Below are 19,848 nucleotides of genomic sequence, written 5' to 3' on the forward strand. Positions count from 1 at the left end.
CGTATATAAATTTGTTGAAAATTGTACGAAAATGAAATTGAACATCATTACCAGCAGTTATACATATATTATACATGCAAAAGAGATTCAATATTGAAACTATATATTCAATTAGATTCGAAAAACGTTTCGATACGAGTATAAAAAAATACAATAAGTTTCATATTGATCAGAAATTGAATTAATGAAACATTTGTGCAAACATATTCTTATACATTAAAGTATTATTATGAAATGATGAGGGCTTGCAGAAGGTCCGAAATAAATAGCCTATCGATGTTTTGAAGCCATGATAGACGCTCTTGCAGCTTCAGCCTGAATTTCTTCCATCTGACAGAATATTACGTACCTGTGGAATGGCGAAACATCACCTGATATCCAAATGCGATATATCATAATTAAGCATTCACAACCCTGTCGAATCAATCTCCAACATATTCTTCCTCAAAAAGTACACGAGACTCTATTATAAACACGTATACCTATACTAAGACAATAAATACCTACTCTTCAATGTTCGATCGACTGTAAAAACTTCAGTTATTCCTCATATCAGACACTAAGCACACGACGGATTGAATATATATATATATAGTATGTTCAAATATTAAGCACGAACGAGCAATATATTACATACCTGGCAGGCAGTACCAATGCATCAAGCTGCTGTGACAGATGTCGACGTATGATGGCTCGAGTAGGTGGTACACCTAGAGCAGTAGCCATAGTATCACCTGTGAAACTTGGCTCCAGGACTACTAATCCACCGTGAACTCCACTATCTGTAAATATAATGCATGTTGTTATGTTGCCTAGTGGTAATATACATATGTCGTTATGTTGCCTAATGGTAAATAATTAGATCATAAGTTATTGCCTATGTACTTTGATGATTATTTATTTATTTTATTCTAAACAGACCATTGTGGCATAACAGGAATTCCTAAGGCGGCACAATGGTCAAAAAATATAACACAAAAAAAAAACAAAATAACAATTAAACATAAATTAATACATAACGAAAATAATATACTCATCAATTATACATAAAAAAATGCATTTGAACATAAACATAAATACATCCATACATAAACATAAAAAATAGCATTTAATAATAACAGATAAAGTAAAAATATCATATAAAAAATGTAGCATAAGGAATGCCTTGCACCTACAGCCAGTTCCAATAAATATGTAAGAAACAACTACAAATACAAAACATCACTATAAGGCCCAAATGGAAGGGAGTTGATCAAAATTTCACTCATAAATCACAATCAATCATGAAAACAATGATGAGCGCAGACTACCAGATAAATGGGTTAGAGTAATTTCCGACAATTTACGCTCACTAAGGTGGAAAATATCACATTCAGTCTCGGCAGCAACGATTTCATTAATAAGTCGAATAGCTCTTGGAATAGGTCATTCGAAGCAGAACTGTGCGGGCAGGAGGTACAGCCAGCAAATGATGATGTCTACCACGCACATTATATAATAAGGAATAGAGATAAACATAGTTTTTATACTAGAAATAAGGACAAACTAGTTGTAAGTAGAGTAAGAAAAAATTAAACAGCTGGGGATGTTTTTCACAGGGGTGTGCTCATGTATAATGCCCTCCCTGAGTGCATCGGGTCTGCTAAGAACATGGATGCATTCTTGCGAGGTGCGAAAAGACATCTCTGTGAGGGACGGTATATATAAGCTAATTATAAATTTTAGAGTTAAGTAATTAAGATGTATTTTTAAATTAGCTTGATAGCAAAGATAATATATAAATAAAAAATAAATACATATGTGAAATGTAATAACGAAGCTTTATGTAATTCAAATACTGATGTGTGTGTGTGTGTGTGTGTACTGTCGATATTAACAAGTGTGGTAGAACTTTGTTCAATATTTCATTTTAGCCGCATGTATAGATCGAAGCCATTAATTAATTGCTCTGCTTCGCCTAACCGCTCCTATAGACGTTCGATACTGAACGCTATCGTATATACATACATATGTATTATACATATGTCATGTATGGGGTGATTCATTTGAATTTTGTAGCCAACTCTTCCGTTTGGAAGAGTTGCTGTATTGCAAATAGTTTGGAATTAATTTAGTTTGCCTCGTTGAGGTTATATCTATTTTTACTTTATCTACATATGTATGTACGTGGTAACAATAGATAAAATAAATCGTATTTTCATGATCTAGAAAAAATGTGTGTGAGAACTTTGGATGTATTGACACTAAAATTTCATATCTAGAAGTTTAATTTTAATACCATGCTATATTTATATATTTGGTGAAAGCCCGTCAACAGGGAAGTGGCAGTTTACTCTTGTTCGATTTTTTTTCGAGCCTTTAAATTTGTATGTGTGCTCTTCAGGATTTAATTCAAGTATAATTGTTGTATCAATGTTATAATTATAATAACAAATTAATCAAATTTAATAAACCGGAAGTGGGATTTTTTCTACATCACTGAACGTATTAAATTGTAATTTATATTTGTATTCTAACTTAGAGTTGATAAGGTTTTGGTTAGAATTCGTAAACCAGTAGTAGTAATTTTTTTTAAATAATATTTCATTATTTTATTTTGACCTTTTAAATTATTTTTATTTCCTTGATGTTTTAATGTGTATAATATTTATACTTATTTTAATGAATAAGAAATTTGAACAAAATCTGACAGCCGGAAGTGTTCTTGTGAACTTTTGTCTTATGTAAGTTTCCTTACATTTGTGCTCAATTTGTATCGAAATTGCTCTCATAGCATAGTGTGAGCGTGTGTACGTATTTTTCACTACCAAATTTTATTTTTTATACTTCAATACTATTCAAATAAATAGATAAAGTCATAGGTTGGTCACATGCGTATTTTTACTTTATCTATGTACGAAGTAACAATAGATGAAGATTTATGATCATGCGAAAATTCGAACTCGAGATTTTGACTGATTCGAACTCAGAATCGATCACTGATCACGTTTTCGTGATCTAGGAAAAAAGGTGTGTGTCTGTGCGTCTGTGTGTCAATACACCACTGAACTTATAAAACGTATTATGTAAATCTTACATTCCTCAAATACATAGATAAAGTCATAGGTTAGTCACACCCGAATTTTTTTTTATATGATTCAAAAAAACTATTACTCATTTTATAACGTTTCTGACATATTGCACCAATAAATTCAAAGACTGATAAATGATGGCATTTGGAGAAGAAAAACTACAAAGGGGAAGTCTATCATTTATCATTTTTCAGCTACTCGTACTACAGCTAATCATAAATATGATTTCGAGAAATTTTTGACTTTTCAAAAAGACTAGTTGTGATTTAGAACCGAAGAGAATCAAAGAAAGAAAAACAATTCCTTCAAATTTGTTTATGTTATCAACAAAACCTGCTACAATTTGAAAATATTGCAACTTCATTGTTTTGTAATATATAATAGAAATTTTTTGGCTTGAGTAATATTGCATATGAAACAAGATCCTCTAAGGAGCTTAAAAATACATATTTGTCGGAAATTCCTCTCCTCTTCTTATTAGATTGGCATCAATCTATCAACCCTTGAACTTGGAGCAGCACATGTCGGAAGCACCCCTGCTTATATTTAAAATATCATCATTCCAAATTGAATCACCCGGTATAGGAGGGTTTGCGATTACGTTCCGACGTCAAACCGCAACCCGTGCCTCGCCTCCGAAAATTCACAATAAGCTTTTCAATTTGAATAGGATTTAAGTTACCTTTGAGATTATCGGCGTATTCGGCCAGATCGATGTTCCTGGCCCATCTCATGAAACGCTGATTGGTCCAAACCAACGGATCGGCGTCTATTGTTTCGCATTGATGCCTTCTCAGCGCCAAAGCCTGCAGTTCACCAAACAGTTTTAATCCGATTAATAAGCCCAGGCACGGCAGCGATAATGGAAATCGAGGATTAAGCGAACTCACCTGTCTGTCGTACTTCATCAGCCTCAACAGATGAATACCGTGAACGATGGAAGCCTGGTGAAATTTCCTCGTGACGCCTAAATATTTTTCTAATTCTTTTTTGCTAAGGTTATCTAACATCCTCGCGTCTACCATATTGGCGGCGAAGTTTTCTGCATACTGAAATTTATAGAAAACATATTATTAAAACTGTTTTAATAGCTATTTTAAACATATACACATACATATGCAGTGTTTAAAATATCACTAAACTATAGAAAAATTTTTGAAAACTTTTGGTGCCTCTATTATTTTTTTCTGTTCGAACAGATGGTTGTATTTGTTTTTATTTGATTGAATAAACATTATAAAAACAAAAAAATAATAACTGTCTAACATACCACTTTTAACTTAGGCAGTATTAGCAATTAACTGTGAGATTTTGGTGTTTTTACAAAAAATCTTTAAAAATGAAATAAAAAAAACCGTGGCTATCACAAAAAAATTATATGAACTATCAACCATTGATGTATACTACACTAGATCCGCCTTCACGTGTTATACTGGTCTCCCTTTTGGCGCATGCAAAATACATGGCGCATGCACAGTTTCTCTTAGTAGGTAGGTAGGTACCGCTGCGTCGTAGGGAAAAAAACCCAACTTCCCCGCTAGTTAAACCCCCCGCACCCCTCAGTTAGCGAAGACAAGATCTCCGACCAAAATCACACGTCAGAGCCCATCTATGTGTATTATACATCAATGCTATCAAACCTTTAAGGCTTTGCACTTAGCTACCAAATACCCTGTATATATGTATTCTTATTTTAATTTGAACGCTGCCATATTGTACAGTTCGATGTTCAGAGATGAAAAAGGAAGAGACAGCAGTAACAATTGAATTCCGTAATTGGCTTAGGGTGAGTGATTTTTTCCCCTTCGTGGATTTAAAAGACTCACTTTTTATCTAGTGTACAAATGTGTACACCAAGTCCACTTGCATACATTTTTTTTACATATACATATACCAGGAAGGCCTTACAGGTAACTCCAATGCGCCTTCCTGGCCAATTACAAACATTGCAGCATTTTTTTTTATTATACAAGTCGCTGAATTACGAGACACTGAAAAACTCGCAGATTAACGAGACATCTATGAATTGTACATAAATTTTATTGTACACTAATCAATCTCAAATAGTGGTGACATAATAGGTAGGAAGGATATTTAGCCAATTTTACCGGGAACCGTTTCAACAATGAAATCTGCAAAAAAATTGGCAAACTCTGATAGGAAGCGATCGACCTGGAGTCACAAATATCCAAGTCTGACCAGCAGCACTACAGATATACTCAGAAAAAATAATTTCAATCAAGGTCAGCTCATGGGATCGAACCAGGCGCCTCTCGACGCTAAGCAGAAGCTTAAGAGGGCTGGACACCAGCACCTTAACTTATTAACTTATTAATTATAGAAATTATTTTTTAATATGCTATGGACATCTACCATATCTTACGTTGTGCTTAAGCAAAGAACAGCTTAGGATTTTTTGTGAAAGTGAAAAAATCACAGTAGCTGTTTATAAAAGATTCATCCATTTGATCATTGCCGCCATTGTCTTGCTTTGTGAACATCTTTGAAATTAACAATGGTTTCGTTTATTACGGTCTTAAGAGGGCTGGACACCAGCGTCTTGTCCATACAAACGTATTACACTTCTCCCTTCCTCGATTATGGCACTAAAGAAATTATTTTTTAATATCCTATATAATATAGGCATGTTTCTGTGGTTTTTAGTTTTTTGATTTGTTATTTTTTATAGGAGCTAGGAGCCGCCAAACATCTATAAAATCGCCTCTGTTTTACACTCACGAAAAGAGTCCAGCGTGCTTATTAAACGGTCGATTTAAAAAAAAATACGCACACAGTTGCATAGAAAATATCTTTCTCATACCGATGATGGATTTTTTTTTTAAAATTCGTCCAGTTTCGGAGGAGAAAATTGGAGAATACGAAACCTTGATTTTGTCGATTTAAAATACGTATTATCTGTTCGAAGCGCAACTGTCGTATTCACTCAATATATATATTAATATATATTATTGCATTCACTCAATATATACATTCACTCAATATATATATATCGAAGAAAGGAATGGCAACAAAATTAAGGTTTCTGGTGTACAGCCCTCTTAACGACCGAGCTATGCTGCTGGCTATAAACTGTTCTATTGAGGTGTGGCACATATGCACATATATGCGTACATCCACAATTCAATATGTATATATTATATTGAAGAGGTATAATATAGATAATGCGTTACCTGAGATAGTCCCAAGTCTGGAAGCCACTCGGAGGCGACCCAGTCGTGACCCAGCTGGGAAATTGCCGGATGCCTCACCATGTCCGGATTCCTGTGCTCTTCTATAGCCAACCTCAGCTTCTTGCGGTGCATCGGGTGGGTTATGCCGAGGCCGGTTTCCAGTTCCGCATCCGTTAATTCCAACAATACCTGTCGAGACAGATAAGGGGGCTTGATCAGAGCAGATTCGAAGCGTTCAACACGGTTCAGTGGCGGTGTATGGACCAGAATCGATACAGCTTCCGACAGATAAGAATGTCTAGGCTTATGTGTACGGAAATAGCCCGACCGCCAACGCAAGGGTAAACATAATACATAAGTTCTAGTGTATATATGTACGTGCTAGTACATACATATGATTCCTCAAAATGAGTGGCACTGAGATAAAACATCCAGCTCACCTTGATACAATATTAAAGCATCGTACGTACAAGGTTGAAAGGAAATTGTTATATTATATTTTGACTCGGAATTGCGTTTATTTTCAATCCTAATGTAGTTTTGTATGGCTAGAAACTGACTATCACATAAAAAGCACAGTAATAAATATAAATTAAGGTACTTTACACGAAGATTGCGTGTTGATTCAAACTAGAAACAAGTTGTAATCGTGTTAATCTACATTTAAGATGCAATCAAACTGTTATTTGATCTGGTACACATTGTGAACCTGATTTATCAGTTTTGGTGTTTGTTCGGAGTTTAATTGATAATATTTGATAAACTTAATTTTTTGCAATTTCGGGAAATATATTTTTGCATAGGTGTATTCAGGGATTCAAATGATAGATCAAAGTCGGTTTACAGCAGCTCTACGATTCAGGAGGTCCAAATGGAACTGCCACTCGCTTTATAGTATCCAGTTCAATATGTGTCCTTGCTTTGAAAGGCAGGTAGCCGAGTGTTCGAACACGCAGTAGTCCGAGCAGTTCCGGCATAATATATAGAAAAACGGATGCGATGTATTTATGTTTGTAGGATTATTTGTGGGTATATGGTGGAGGCGTCGACCAGTATAAATATATCAAAAAAATTTTAGAATGTCAGGGAGCATGTCTTGTGCTTAGAGATATTTAATAAAATAAATACACGCGAACGAGGCGCACAACCAATCAGCGTGAAGTGGTTAACGTGGACTAAATCGTTCGATCAATTAGAGCAGCGACGATACACTTTTTGGGGAAACGGGGTAGCGAGGAAGTTAGGAGGAGTGGAGTGTCTGAAATGTGCTCCTGATATTGAGCACCTGACTTGGAATGGGTGACGTCAGCGTTAGATGCGCCTAAGCATGCGCGGGAGCGTACACACATATACACATCCACGAAAACACATACACACATTCATTCATAATTTCGAACGGGTGAACGGGTTGGATCGGCGAGCGTGTATTGCGCGCACTCTACTATTAAAACGAGCGTGTGCCTATAAATTACCTTACATTGTATTTATATAAATAAAACATATAACTTTATTTTAACTTATATAGCATTTAACTTTATTTTAAATTCGATTCCAAAACCACCCGTTGAAATCGTTATTTCATACAAACCCGGAGTTATTCTCATAGCTCAGAATTTTTATTTCATGATATACATTTTTCGAATATTTTGTTATATAGTGAGTGCTTTGATTGTTCGAGGGCTAAAACCGAACTACCCTCTCTTCTCGGAATTAATTGGTTTTTCGTTGAAAAGTGTTATTTTACGGTCGCGTTCCTTCGCGAGAAAGTTTCCCCGATGGCCGGAAAGATAATTCTGGTGAAGACTTCAGCACAAAAAAGCACTCAAAGTTCATTTGGATACTTTTGCGCTCGGCAGGAGAGAGATCATCATTCTTTCCGCGTTAAATTGAATTAGGGAAATATAATATATATAGATAAGAGTCCTTTCAAGGCTTCTGCGGCTTTGCCATCTGTTGCATTAAAAGTGAATTAGCTTTTCGCGGCCGAGTAACCCGCCCACCGGGTGACTTAGCATTTTTCCGACGACCGGAGATTTTCCTTGGTTTTCCGACTCTCGACGAAGACAACGGTGATGACGACGTACAAGGAGTTATCTTCAGTCCGGCTATCTCGGCTCACTCTGCCGACTCCTTGTTCGAGAATTTCCCTCTTGGTGGAAAATACTTGTTAGCAGTTGAACCGAGTAATCGGATTAAGGAGCTTTTCCAGCCGACAATAGCGACCGCTCAACGATTAACTCGAATAAAAGCCCCATAAAAGAACAAGTGAAAAATAACCGATGATTAGAAAGTACCGTTCACTACTTTTAAATGCTTCCTAGGAATTAAAAACACACTCGGTATAAATCAGTCTAAATCTTTACGCCAAACATACATCCATTTACTCATCAGACGATCAATATATTGAAAATCAGTCTGATTTACAAGTACAATTTCATTATTGTTATTTATATTTGGGAAAGGCTATGCTAGCCAATGAACCCAATTTTATATTTTTGCCATGATGCCAACTTCTACTTGTAGATTACTAGTGGTTTTACCCGGCTTCACTCGGTATTTGTAATATAAACCGCTAAACCTGGCTAATCTAATAGTAAACATTTTATTAAATTTATTTAAATATGTATTTGTTTTTTTTTATTAAATTTAACGTCACGAATTCTACGAACCAAAACTTACATACATACAACGTCTCTTACGAAATGATATATTAGAGAAGATAAGCTTTGAAATTATAGGTATAATCAAATAGTGGCGGCCATGGTGAGTAATTTGATAAGAAACAGTTTCAAAAATAAAATTAAATAAATTGGAATAGAAAACTGATAGGAAACGATCAACTTGAAGTCAAAAATATATTCATGTCAGCAATTCAGATAATATTATTTTAAATCGAGGTCAAGCAACGGGATTGAACTTGGAAGCTTTTCGGTGGTTAGCATTAATGCAACCATCAAGCCACGCAGCTGGTTAAATAAATATTTAAATTAAATGAAAATATTTTAATGTAGAGATTAGGTAACTGGTGCTATATTTCAGTGGACCATAATGCTTTACCATCACTAATCGCCTGATTGTGCCTTCGCGCCAAAAAGGCCTCGACGTATGAGCAAGCTGTATATGTTACATCAGCCAATAAGGTCTCGCGACCCATCGACCAATGATATCTCTGCATTGAGTGTACACGCTGGGTATAAATATTAGGTGGACTTGGTCCGTGCAGCATTCGGAGCTGGCAGGCCAACGGATCAAGTAAATAAATGTACCTATATATCTACCACTACTATCATGTCTTTCACTCCGATCTTGAAGATGTGTAGAAACCCTTCTACACATCAATAATTACTATTCTTTTTTTAAATAATCGCCACCCAATTGTTTACCCTGTGCAAGTTAATACGTTATGATTAAAATACTTGTCTCGTACCGTAGCTGTGTTATTATGATTGACACTCTTCATTAAAAAAGTTGTTGTTCTCGTATATATGTATGTATGTCTGTACATGGTGCGAGTTCTGTGCTGAATTTTTGCGTTGCATACGACGGGAAAAAATGTAATTTCGTATAGAGCATCGTTGAAAAATAACGCAGAGGAAAAAAATGAAAACGAAAAACGCAGACCTGAAACAATGAGGGCGTTCTGTAAATAACGAGTTTCCCAGGGCGGCTCACAGCCATCTGTGACATTATTAATGCCCCGGGCACGAGTACGGCTCTGATGTGGATTATAAAGCGATTTAAACTGCTGGGTTCCCCTCGTTCGTATTTATCGGGAACGCTTGTTATGATGCCACCTTTTTATTATTTTTACACTAATAAAGTGAAATCACGTTGAATATACCTACATACATATAATATCTGCTAATACACACATATGTACATATATACAGAAATACCACGACTACAAATGGATTTTCTCGAAATGTACAAATGTCAAATTCAATCAAACGTTTTATTCAATTATAAAAAATTATGTGATATTGCAATTAATAATAATTATTTTAACTGAATTTCCCATGATATCATTACGAGTTTAACCCCTGGGTGACACCTATGGTATTGAACTTTTACCTATATAAATTTATGGGTTATATAAATTTGAAATCATATTCAAATAGTGGTGAAATAGTGGGTACTGTGGTTTTAGCCAATTTTTAAGCAACCGTTTCAAAAATGAAATCAGATAAATTGGGAAACTCTGATAGGAAACGATCGAATTGGAGTCACATATACCCAAATTTGACCAGCAACATTAAAAAAATACTCGTAATGAATTCTTTTTAATCGAGGTCAACCCATGGAATAGAACTTGGCAAGCTCTTGGTGGTAAGCATGATAATTTTTATGAAACAATTTCTATTATCATCCTTCCTTATCTATAGACAATTTCAACTATCGTCCTTTTTTCTATTTATTTCTAATTATTGAAGTCAAAATTTATATAGTAATGATATATTTTAAGAAAAAAGTTGTTCTACTAAATAAATGGTTTGATATTGATGGGTTAGTGCACAGATATTGTACATTCAGTTAAGATAATATAATTTTAAGTTTGTTGATGTTGGGATAATTCAGATTTTTCCTTTCAAGGTAATTTATTTATATACTTATAATCTATTTTATTATCATTATAAATTTAATTAAATTGACGGTGAATTCAATGCAATCGAACTTTGACTGCAGGTTGAAGAACAAAATATTCAAAACATCTGCAAATATGTAGGTACATACATATGTATCAATTCTTATGTATTTTTAAATATGTAGATTTGTACTGTACAGTTTGTATTATTCAATATGATTTATTTATACGCTTAACTCAATTATTCACTTAAGAACCTTACATACATACATACATATATTTTATTAAATTTTATTATTATGATAAATACGTAAAAAATTATGATAAATACGTAAATAATAACAATAGAAAATTAATGACCAACGTGACCTGACAGGTTTTGGCCCAATGCGTCACAAAAGTCTTACAAAAAACAACAAACAGTAACAAATTAGCAATCATTCACCCCATTCAAATAGACACGTGTTGAATCTCAGTTCATCAACATGACAATAAAACAGGTCCAAATGCTCATCTATCACATTAAGGAACCAGACAGCCTTAACTAGAAACGAGTTGCCGAAAGCAGACGTTTTTGCAACAATAGGTTGGAAAAGTCGACGATGACGCAAAGCTCTACCGCATTCAGGCGCCCAAAATTTAAGCTCCGACAAAATCGAAGGGTTGTCAATACTTCCCTTTAATACTCTGAAGAAGCATTTGGAAATGGCAATGCCTAGGACACCTTTTTAAAAAAAACATATTATACATGTTCTCAAATTCAACGTTCATATTCCATTCGACAGCAACTATTAATTTTAATGACTTACTTGTTTTTTGTAAGCCACTATTAGTTTGATATGAAAATGTCGTGCATCCCGTAGCCAAAAACATTATTAATTAATGCATGTATGTATGTATGTATGTAGATTGAAAATTGCATAGCACGCTGCACGCGTTCGTTATATTATACCACATAGGAGTATGAGCGAAATTGATGCAAAAGTTTTAATAGACTTCGCACACAAACAAAATCATTTAAATTAAGTAGCAGGAAAACCGTGAAATCCAGGCACATGTAAATTAAACGTAAACGACCCTCTCGTACAAGCTCGTTCTCATATTTCACAGAGAAATATATCTACGGCAAATACAACTAATAACACATGCACACTTCGGCAATATTTACTAATTATACAATTACTAGGACGAGTTGATTACATTATTGTGTTATTATTCTCAACGAGCGATATAATATGAATTTATTAGTGCACCTGTTTGCATAACGGCGCGTCTTGTAAATTAATACATAGAATACACAAATACGATATACATATTATTAACTGTGAGATGAATATGAGACAATTTTTATTTCAGACTGTCATTCGATGTAACGAAATATCATTTATCAATATTATTAAAAATGTGAAAGTTGGTACGTTGTGAAATATTTTTAGATCATCCATTTTCATTTGATACATCGACGTATCGTTTTTCTGCGTGGGCGGACGGAAAACCTTGGGGGAATTTCCGCGGAAAGAAAAACGACGCAGTTAACAATTACGTTAAAAAATTTAAAATATTCCGATACGTTGATATATTGTACAAGTAGGAAAGGTACATTTCTTTTGTAAATTTTTGCGGCTCAAATATGTATATGATTTGTAATGTATTTTAAGCCATTTTGCTTTTGTGTATCGCATGCGACAGCAAAATAAATGAAAAGGTCCAGGAAAAAATCAAATTAAGATGCCAAAGGCAATTCGATAGAAGTGAACGAACCTTCCCTGTTCCTAAAAATATAAATTGATAAGAAATTCAACCTTTTGATTCATACGGGGGTCGGTTGTTTATTGGATTACATTCGAAAAAGGAAAATTGGAATACACGAAATCCTCATAGGCATTTTAAGCATTTCTAATACAATATACACACATTACTATAGAAACATATAACAAAAAGCCAGGCAAGCAACACGTCTAGCTTGTAAATAAATAAACAGGCACAACAAGTAGACCGCCAATATGTCAGAATTGTTAGCCCCATTTTTTCCCATTCAAAACAGGTCTTGTTTAGGACCGTCTACGTCTATAAATCAATGGACAAAGTGCGGTTCGCCAAAAGGTTTTATGTCTGGTTCCACTTCACCACCGTCTACTGGTTAAAGATTTTATCGCGATACGATTTAAACGAGCCAAAAGAAAACCAAAATAATAAAAAAAACACGAACTTGATACGAAAAATCTACGCTAGTCTAAATTGTTCAAATTGAAACTGAATTTCCCGGAAAATTGTTTCCCCCCGGGTTGTATTTCGACGACAGATGTCCAAGTTAAACTTTCGCCGTTGCGAGTTTAAAAAAAAAAAAGGAAATACAACTTTTTTGCTTTGTTTTCGTTGTGTAACTTCTTATTCTACACGTTTCCGAAACGAGGAAAATGTAGAAACTCCTACGTGCGTCTACACAAATACCTATAAAAGCCTCTAAAACCAAAATTACATATGTATATATTTTATAACACACGTTTTCATTTCGAGAAACGTTGCATCCGACAACCGATACACTATATGTATGTATATCACAGTGAAATTATAACTTCATTGACGTTTCAGTGAGATCATAATCAGTTGCATTTTCACTGGGTATATGTATGTAGTTCAATGAAATCTTATTTAATTACATTTTCACTGGGTATATGTAGTTCAATGAAATCTTATTTAATTATATTTTCACTGACACCTATTAGTGAAATTATAACTTTTGAAAGTTGGATGATAGTGCGTCGCCGATACGAATCGCGCCACCCCACGTCACAACCCCGCTTTTCTCCATCCGCACTCTGATGCCAAAATCACGCTCACAAACCCTCCTCGAAACCCCGTTCCTGTCCATTCCCACTCTTTTCGTGGTCCACTATCTGTTTCGATTTGGCTTTCGATGTTTGGTTTCGATGCGTGGGACTGGATGTGGAAGCAACCACATCATAAAATCTTAGCAGCCAACTCTTATTTATTTAAGGTTAGGTTAGGCTAAGTTAAGATAGGGTTGGTTTTATTTAATTTAAGGTTAGGTGAAGTTAGGTTTGGTTTTATTTATTTAACATTAGGTTTTTAGGGTAGGTAGTACGTTGTAATTCAAATTCCTACGATGTAATTTGAATTACAAATTCACTGACATTGAGAAGTGAATTTGTAATTCTACATATTGTTATACATATTGTCAGTGAAATTATAATTTCACTGACAATAACAGTTTCACTCTAACGTATATCCAATATATAATTTCGAAAGAGACTTTGTATGTATGTATGTTTGTTTGCTTCGTTCGTAGAATCCGTGACGTTCAATTTAATAAAAAAACGAATGAATATCCAGATGAATTTAAATAAAATAAAACTATTCAAATACATTTAATCAAATGTTTACTATAAGATTGGCCATGTTAAGCGGTTTATATTACAAATACCGAGCGAAGCCGGGTAAAGCCACTAGTATATAATATAACACACATTTTTATTTCGGGAATCGTTACATCTGACGACCGATATACTAGATGTACCTATATATAGTAAATAGTTGGTTTTAAATAGTTTTTGGGTTGATCACGATAGTGATGTTCGTGTGTTGGTGACTACACGCGAACAAACGATAGACACAGATGGGCCATTATGTAAATTGTTTTTCAGTCAATTTATTGTGTATCGTTCGAAACAAACCGATTGATGTAAAAATTGGAACAAACAATGAAATATAAACGGCTATTACATTAAATGATTCGATGGAGTGGAACATTTTTTTTTTGTGAATCGAATGAAAATTCGATACACTTTAAATGCTGATTTTTTATTTTATTTCAAAGTAAAAATTCAATTGACAATTTTTTTATACGCTTCATTGTCAAGATTTCTTCGTTAATATCAATTTCATTCAAGTATTCACTTTCGGAGATAATCACCATTAAATCGATTCAAAGCCTTTCACTAATTACGACAAGAAAAGTAATTATATTCAGCACAATTCTTCATTCAATTTAATTAACTCTTTTAAAATTTGAATCATTAATTTAAGCAAATAAAAGAATTATATAATTAGAACGTCTAAATTGGATTGTATTATATCAGTGCCTTTCTGTTACATGGTACCAAACTTTATACTTTCGTAATTGATATCATTATATTATAAGTAAAAATGGCTAAAAAATTTCAAACTTAAGTTTGAAGGTTTTTAGAATACAAAAAACCAAAACATCACCATTTTTTCATCAATAAATTTGGCACTGAATCATTGTGACAACTTATATAATACATATATTACGTGGCAAAATGGAAACGTCAGTCAAACGGCTAAAAAATCAATCGTCAAATGTAATAACAACATTACATAGGAAAAAATATCCAGAAACGTAAATACATTTATTTTTCTTTGAAAAAGTGTAAAAGGAAAACCGCAAAGGTAGGCTTCTTAAGATATTGAATTTTAAATTGAGGGATAAGAAGGGGTGATGGGACAAAAACTCTACATATGCTTCTTCCCTAATCTTTCCACAGAACATATGAAATATATTTTAAGTTTCTCTTTTGCGCGTTTGCGCCTAATGTGATTGCGCTTTGGGTGAGGGGTGGTTTTTACTCTGTTTTTTTATTTATTCGGGGGACTGGATCTTGTTTTGGGACCTAAAAGGCGCGTATCAATCACGACTGGGGGAGTCACACGTCCAAATTATGGAATGCGAAAAGGGTCGTCTGCAAGTCGTGCTGGTGGCACGGGCATTAATAAATAATTTTGTAAGGGACCACCTTCGGAAAACTCGCGTCGATTTATTTCCCACACCGGAAAATGTGATACCGCTCTAAAGTGGAATTCGCCACGATTTCCCAAAGTACATATATTAGTGCTAGCGCAGGTGTTACCAAATAATACGTACATAACCAATTTTCAATTTCGATAAATAATCACGTTAGAGTATGATCATACAAATAAATTCAGAGAAATTTTGAGCCTGATCTTATTATAAATCCGATTATTCGTCCGAACACTAGTACTGGTTCGTTCATTAGGGGTATATATGTATATGTACATATATATAAAAATGAATCTCTATGTGTGTGTGTGTCTCGAATTGGCTCCTAAGCCACTGAACCGATTACAATGGAACTTTCAGGATTTGTTGTATGCATGTCCGGGAAGATTACTGTGAAAAAAAAACGGGAAAAAAACGGGTATGAAAACGGGAGAAACGGGAAAGAGTGTCATTGCAAGGCAATAATTTCAAATGTGTTCGCTGCCTGCGTTTTTCCGACAAATGGGAACGGGAACGAGAACAAGAACGAGAACGGGAACGGGAACGGAAATTTCATGCGTTATTATGGCATTGCAACGCATGCCGGGGTTCATCTAGTATACATATATTTTTTTATTTTATTGCATACATCGTATCGATGGCTTGGTGCAGAGATATTGTATGTCCATTTTTGTATTTGTATCCAATTTTAAGTGTGTAGATGCTGGAATAATTTAGGTTTTTCCTTTAAAGGTAATTTATGTATATCACATAATTTAGCTGAAAAAACCTAAATTATTCCAGCATCTCCGAACTTAAAATTTAATACAATTTCAAAAACGGACATACAATATCTGTGTACCAAGCCTATGATAAAATTACCTCAAGGCGACACATGGTTAGATTATTTTTGTACATACAAACATAAGTACTAACAATTTTTCAAACATAACAGGACATATGTAGAATATAATAGAGACTTTTTTTTGGACAATCAACAAAATTTTGATACACAGCAAATCTGAGAGAAATACATTATGTGGGTAGCATATTTTTATAAGATTCAACAAATTTAAGAGGATACCGATTTATTGAATCCTTATCAACTACCACCCTTAAAAAATAGAAAAATTTTAACAAGAGACGGTCGTTTTGCGTTTTGATAACCAAAATATTTCTCCAGTAGTGTATTTTACCGGGATTCAAACCCACAACACTGGTATACAATAGCTTTTCCAGTGCACTACGCCGTGACTGATGTAGATGTAGAATATGTAGTTGCCTATTCCATATTTATTTACATAATAGCACTTGGAAAAGGCGGTATAGCCTAATTCATCTAGTAGACTATTCCAAATATTAACCGCTCTATTTGAAAAGAATATTCTCTGATTTTTTTTCAAAAAAATATCTTTTTGGAGTCTAAGAGTTGGTTTCTCAGATGAGTGTTTTTTTTGTAAACGTAAGAAGGCTATTCAAACGATAATAGTATCTTTAATTTCGATTAGATCGCCTCTTATTCTTTTCATTTCTAATGTAGAGAGACTAATTTTTTTTCATCTCATATCATATGAAAGTGATTCGGAATACATTTGAATTCGAGTTCAGATAGTTCACTGCATATAGATACGTAAAGAACAATGAGTTTTTGTTTGAATCAGATTTTTCGTATTATTTTTGGCTACAAAATGTCTTTCGAGAACAAAAAGCAGACAGTATTGATAGTAAAAAAAGCGGATTTCTTGAAAGTATTTACGATAGACTCATTTGGAAAACAAAGATTCAAAAATTCTCTGTGAAGCTATCTGAAGAATGTTCTTTGGACGGGTTGAATACATTAAAGGGAAAATACCATTAGGAAGACTCGAGACGACCCGAGAAGAAGAAACAGGTGAATAATGGGACTACAGTTTACTCTCAACGATTTGTAAAAGTCTAGTTCAAAATATGTACATACCTTATTAAATCCGAAGTTCAAGAAACGATTTTAATCTAGACTAATAAAAATCGAGATCTAAATTTGAATATTATAATATGATTTTTATTTATTAATTTATTTATTTTTTTTATTTAATAGTTTTGGACCATTGTGGTATTACAGGAAGAACCTAATGCGCCACAATGGCCTACAATTGAAAAATATATAAAACATGATATAAAAACAAGTAAACTGTAAATAAAGGAAAAAAGCAAAAGCAGAAAACATGGTAAAATAAAATAATAAAAAAGAAGTAACAAAAGGGAAATAATACATCATTCAGAGAGGAAAAATCGAAATCTTTCAAAAAATAATTAATTTCGATCAAAATTTGAACTACATACATATGTATGTACATATGTAGTGTTCCACTCCATTCTAGACTTGAACTCTGAGCCCAAACGACCTGTCCCAAAGTTCAATGTCACACACACACACACACACAAAACCCACAACATATAATATCAAACAAACACAGTAGTAAGTTTAACGTCTTAACATGCAAATAACACATTCGCAACGCTGCGTAATAACCCTTTCGGGACACGCAGTACTGTAATTACATGAAACGTACCCACGGTGTCGCACTCAATACGAAATATGTACATTGTATGTAGGTACGTACTTTGCCACTCTTGATGTTCTCGGCACATTTGGCTCCGTATTGTGGAGGCATGCCAAGGGCCAGGTCTAGCCAAGCCCTGACGGCTGGGGCCCTCCATCTTTCCAGGGGTAGGGAGGCTGCTTCTCTCAGGGCGGCTTCCGCTCCGGGTCCAGGTCCGGCTCCGAGCCCTTGGTTCACCCACCCACCTCCTCGAGTACACTCGTATAGAGACTCTGCAAGTAAATAAGAGCACGTAAAAATCGGTTAGGTAAATAGAAAATCAGAGTGCGAATTTTCACTCCTACGTATGTCGGGTGTGTTGGATAGTGTTTGCGCCAGACACGGCTCGTTAAGTGAAAATAAATACACTGAGGAAAAATTTGGAAATTTCTTCCTACCTGTATATAAAATCAAAATGTGCGAAGTAAATCAAAAGAAAGTCGTATAACGAACTGCGTGCTACTTTTTTAGTTCAAATATTTTTATGTAAAATATAAATACATACATATGTAATATGTATACTGATGAAAAATCTTTAATATATTATACATATATATGTATATAAAATTTTTCAGGATTTATTGTATGCATGTCCGGAAAGCTTACTGTAAAAAAATCGTCCAAAAACGGGAATGAAAACGGGAACGAGTGGCATTGCAACTCAATAATTTCAAATGTTTTTGCGTCGCGACCTGCGTTGTTAGGGTAAAATAATCAAATAATTGAATAATTTCAAATGTGTTCGCTGCCTGCATTGTTCCGATAAATGGGAACGAGAACGGGAACGCAACGGGAACGGGAATTGCATGCGTTATTATGGCATTGCAACGCATGCCGGGTTCAGATAGTGTTTTTATAAAAACAAATTATATTTTTTAAATCATAAACTACAATTCACTCAAGTTTCTATTGCAAGGTCCCATTTATTTTGGGTACCATTTATCGGCCTTTGATATTTAAATTCAATATATGTACATATGTATGTACGTCTAATTAATTTAAGATTTAAAAATTATAATAAAATCAATTCCCATTCGGCTTTTTGATTTGGTTAATCACTATACAAATTCTTAAACGTTATATTTATTTATATTTTTATGGTGCATGAGCCTTAATAAGTTCACCAAACCATATTATGCTTATGGAAAATTTTACTAAAATCAACCTATTTTATTTTCAGTTTTTTTCTTCAAATAAAATTAACCTAATTTATGTTACAAAAACCTTAATCTTAACATCTTGACGGTAGTTAATTCTTGATTAAATTCTTGTTATATTAATTATTTATCATTTTGAATACCTTTCACCTGAAAAGTACAATTTATGCCACAATATTTATCAACTACCTATGTATATATGTATGTATTTATATATATAATTGCGAAGAGGTGGTTTCAGGGATCCAAATGAGAAGTCTAAGTCTTTTTATTTATTCTACGAATTAGAAGGTCCACATAAAACCACCACTCGCTCGAGAGTGTCCAGTCTACCATATGTCCTTGATTTTAAAAGCAGGTAGCTGAGTGTTTGAATACGCAATAGTCCGAACAGCCCCGGCATTCCCCATTAACATTATTTCCCATAAATGCTATTTTATTTTATCAATCAATTATGCACACACGTGTAACAGATTGCAACAACGCAACGAAAGTGCTATACAGGT

The 19,848-nt window shown here is 34.1% G+C and overlaps 1 protein-coding gene across 1 annotated transcript in view; it reads right to left on the reverse strand.

Moving 5' to 3' along the window:
• Positions 1-19,848, reverse strand: part of Liprin-gamma (liprin protein kazrin) — a 140,778-nt gene that overhangs the window by 20,637 nt on the left and 100,293 nt on the right. The window contains exons 9-13 of the mRNA XM_077439256.1: positions 18,207-18,418; positions 6,263-6,451; positions 3,962-4,120; positions 3,754-3,877; positions 638-782 (exon numbers count right to left, since the gene is read on the reverse strand). Coding sequence (XP_077295382.1) covers positions 638-782; positions 3,754-3,877; positions 3,962-4,120; positions 6,263-6,451; positions 18,207-18,418 — 829 coding nt within the window. The remainder of the gene's footprint in view (positions 1-637; positions 783-3,753; positions 3,878-3,961; positions 4,121-6,262; positions 6,452-18,206; positions 18,419-19,848) is intronic.

This window comes from Arctopsyche grandis, chromosome 10, assembly GCF_051622035.1.
Source record: "Arctopsyche grandis isolate Sample6627 chromosome 10, ASM5162203v2, whole genome shotgun sequence".
NCBI classification, from domain to species: Eukaryota; Metazoa; Arthropoda; class Insecta; order Trichoptera; family Hydropsychidae; genus Arctopsyche; species Arctopsyche grandis.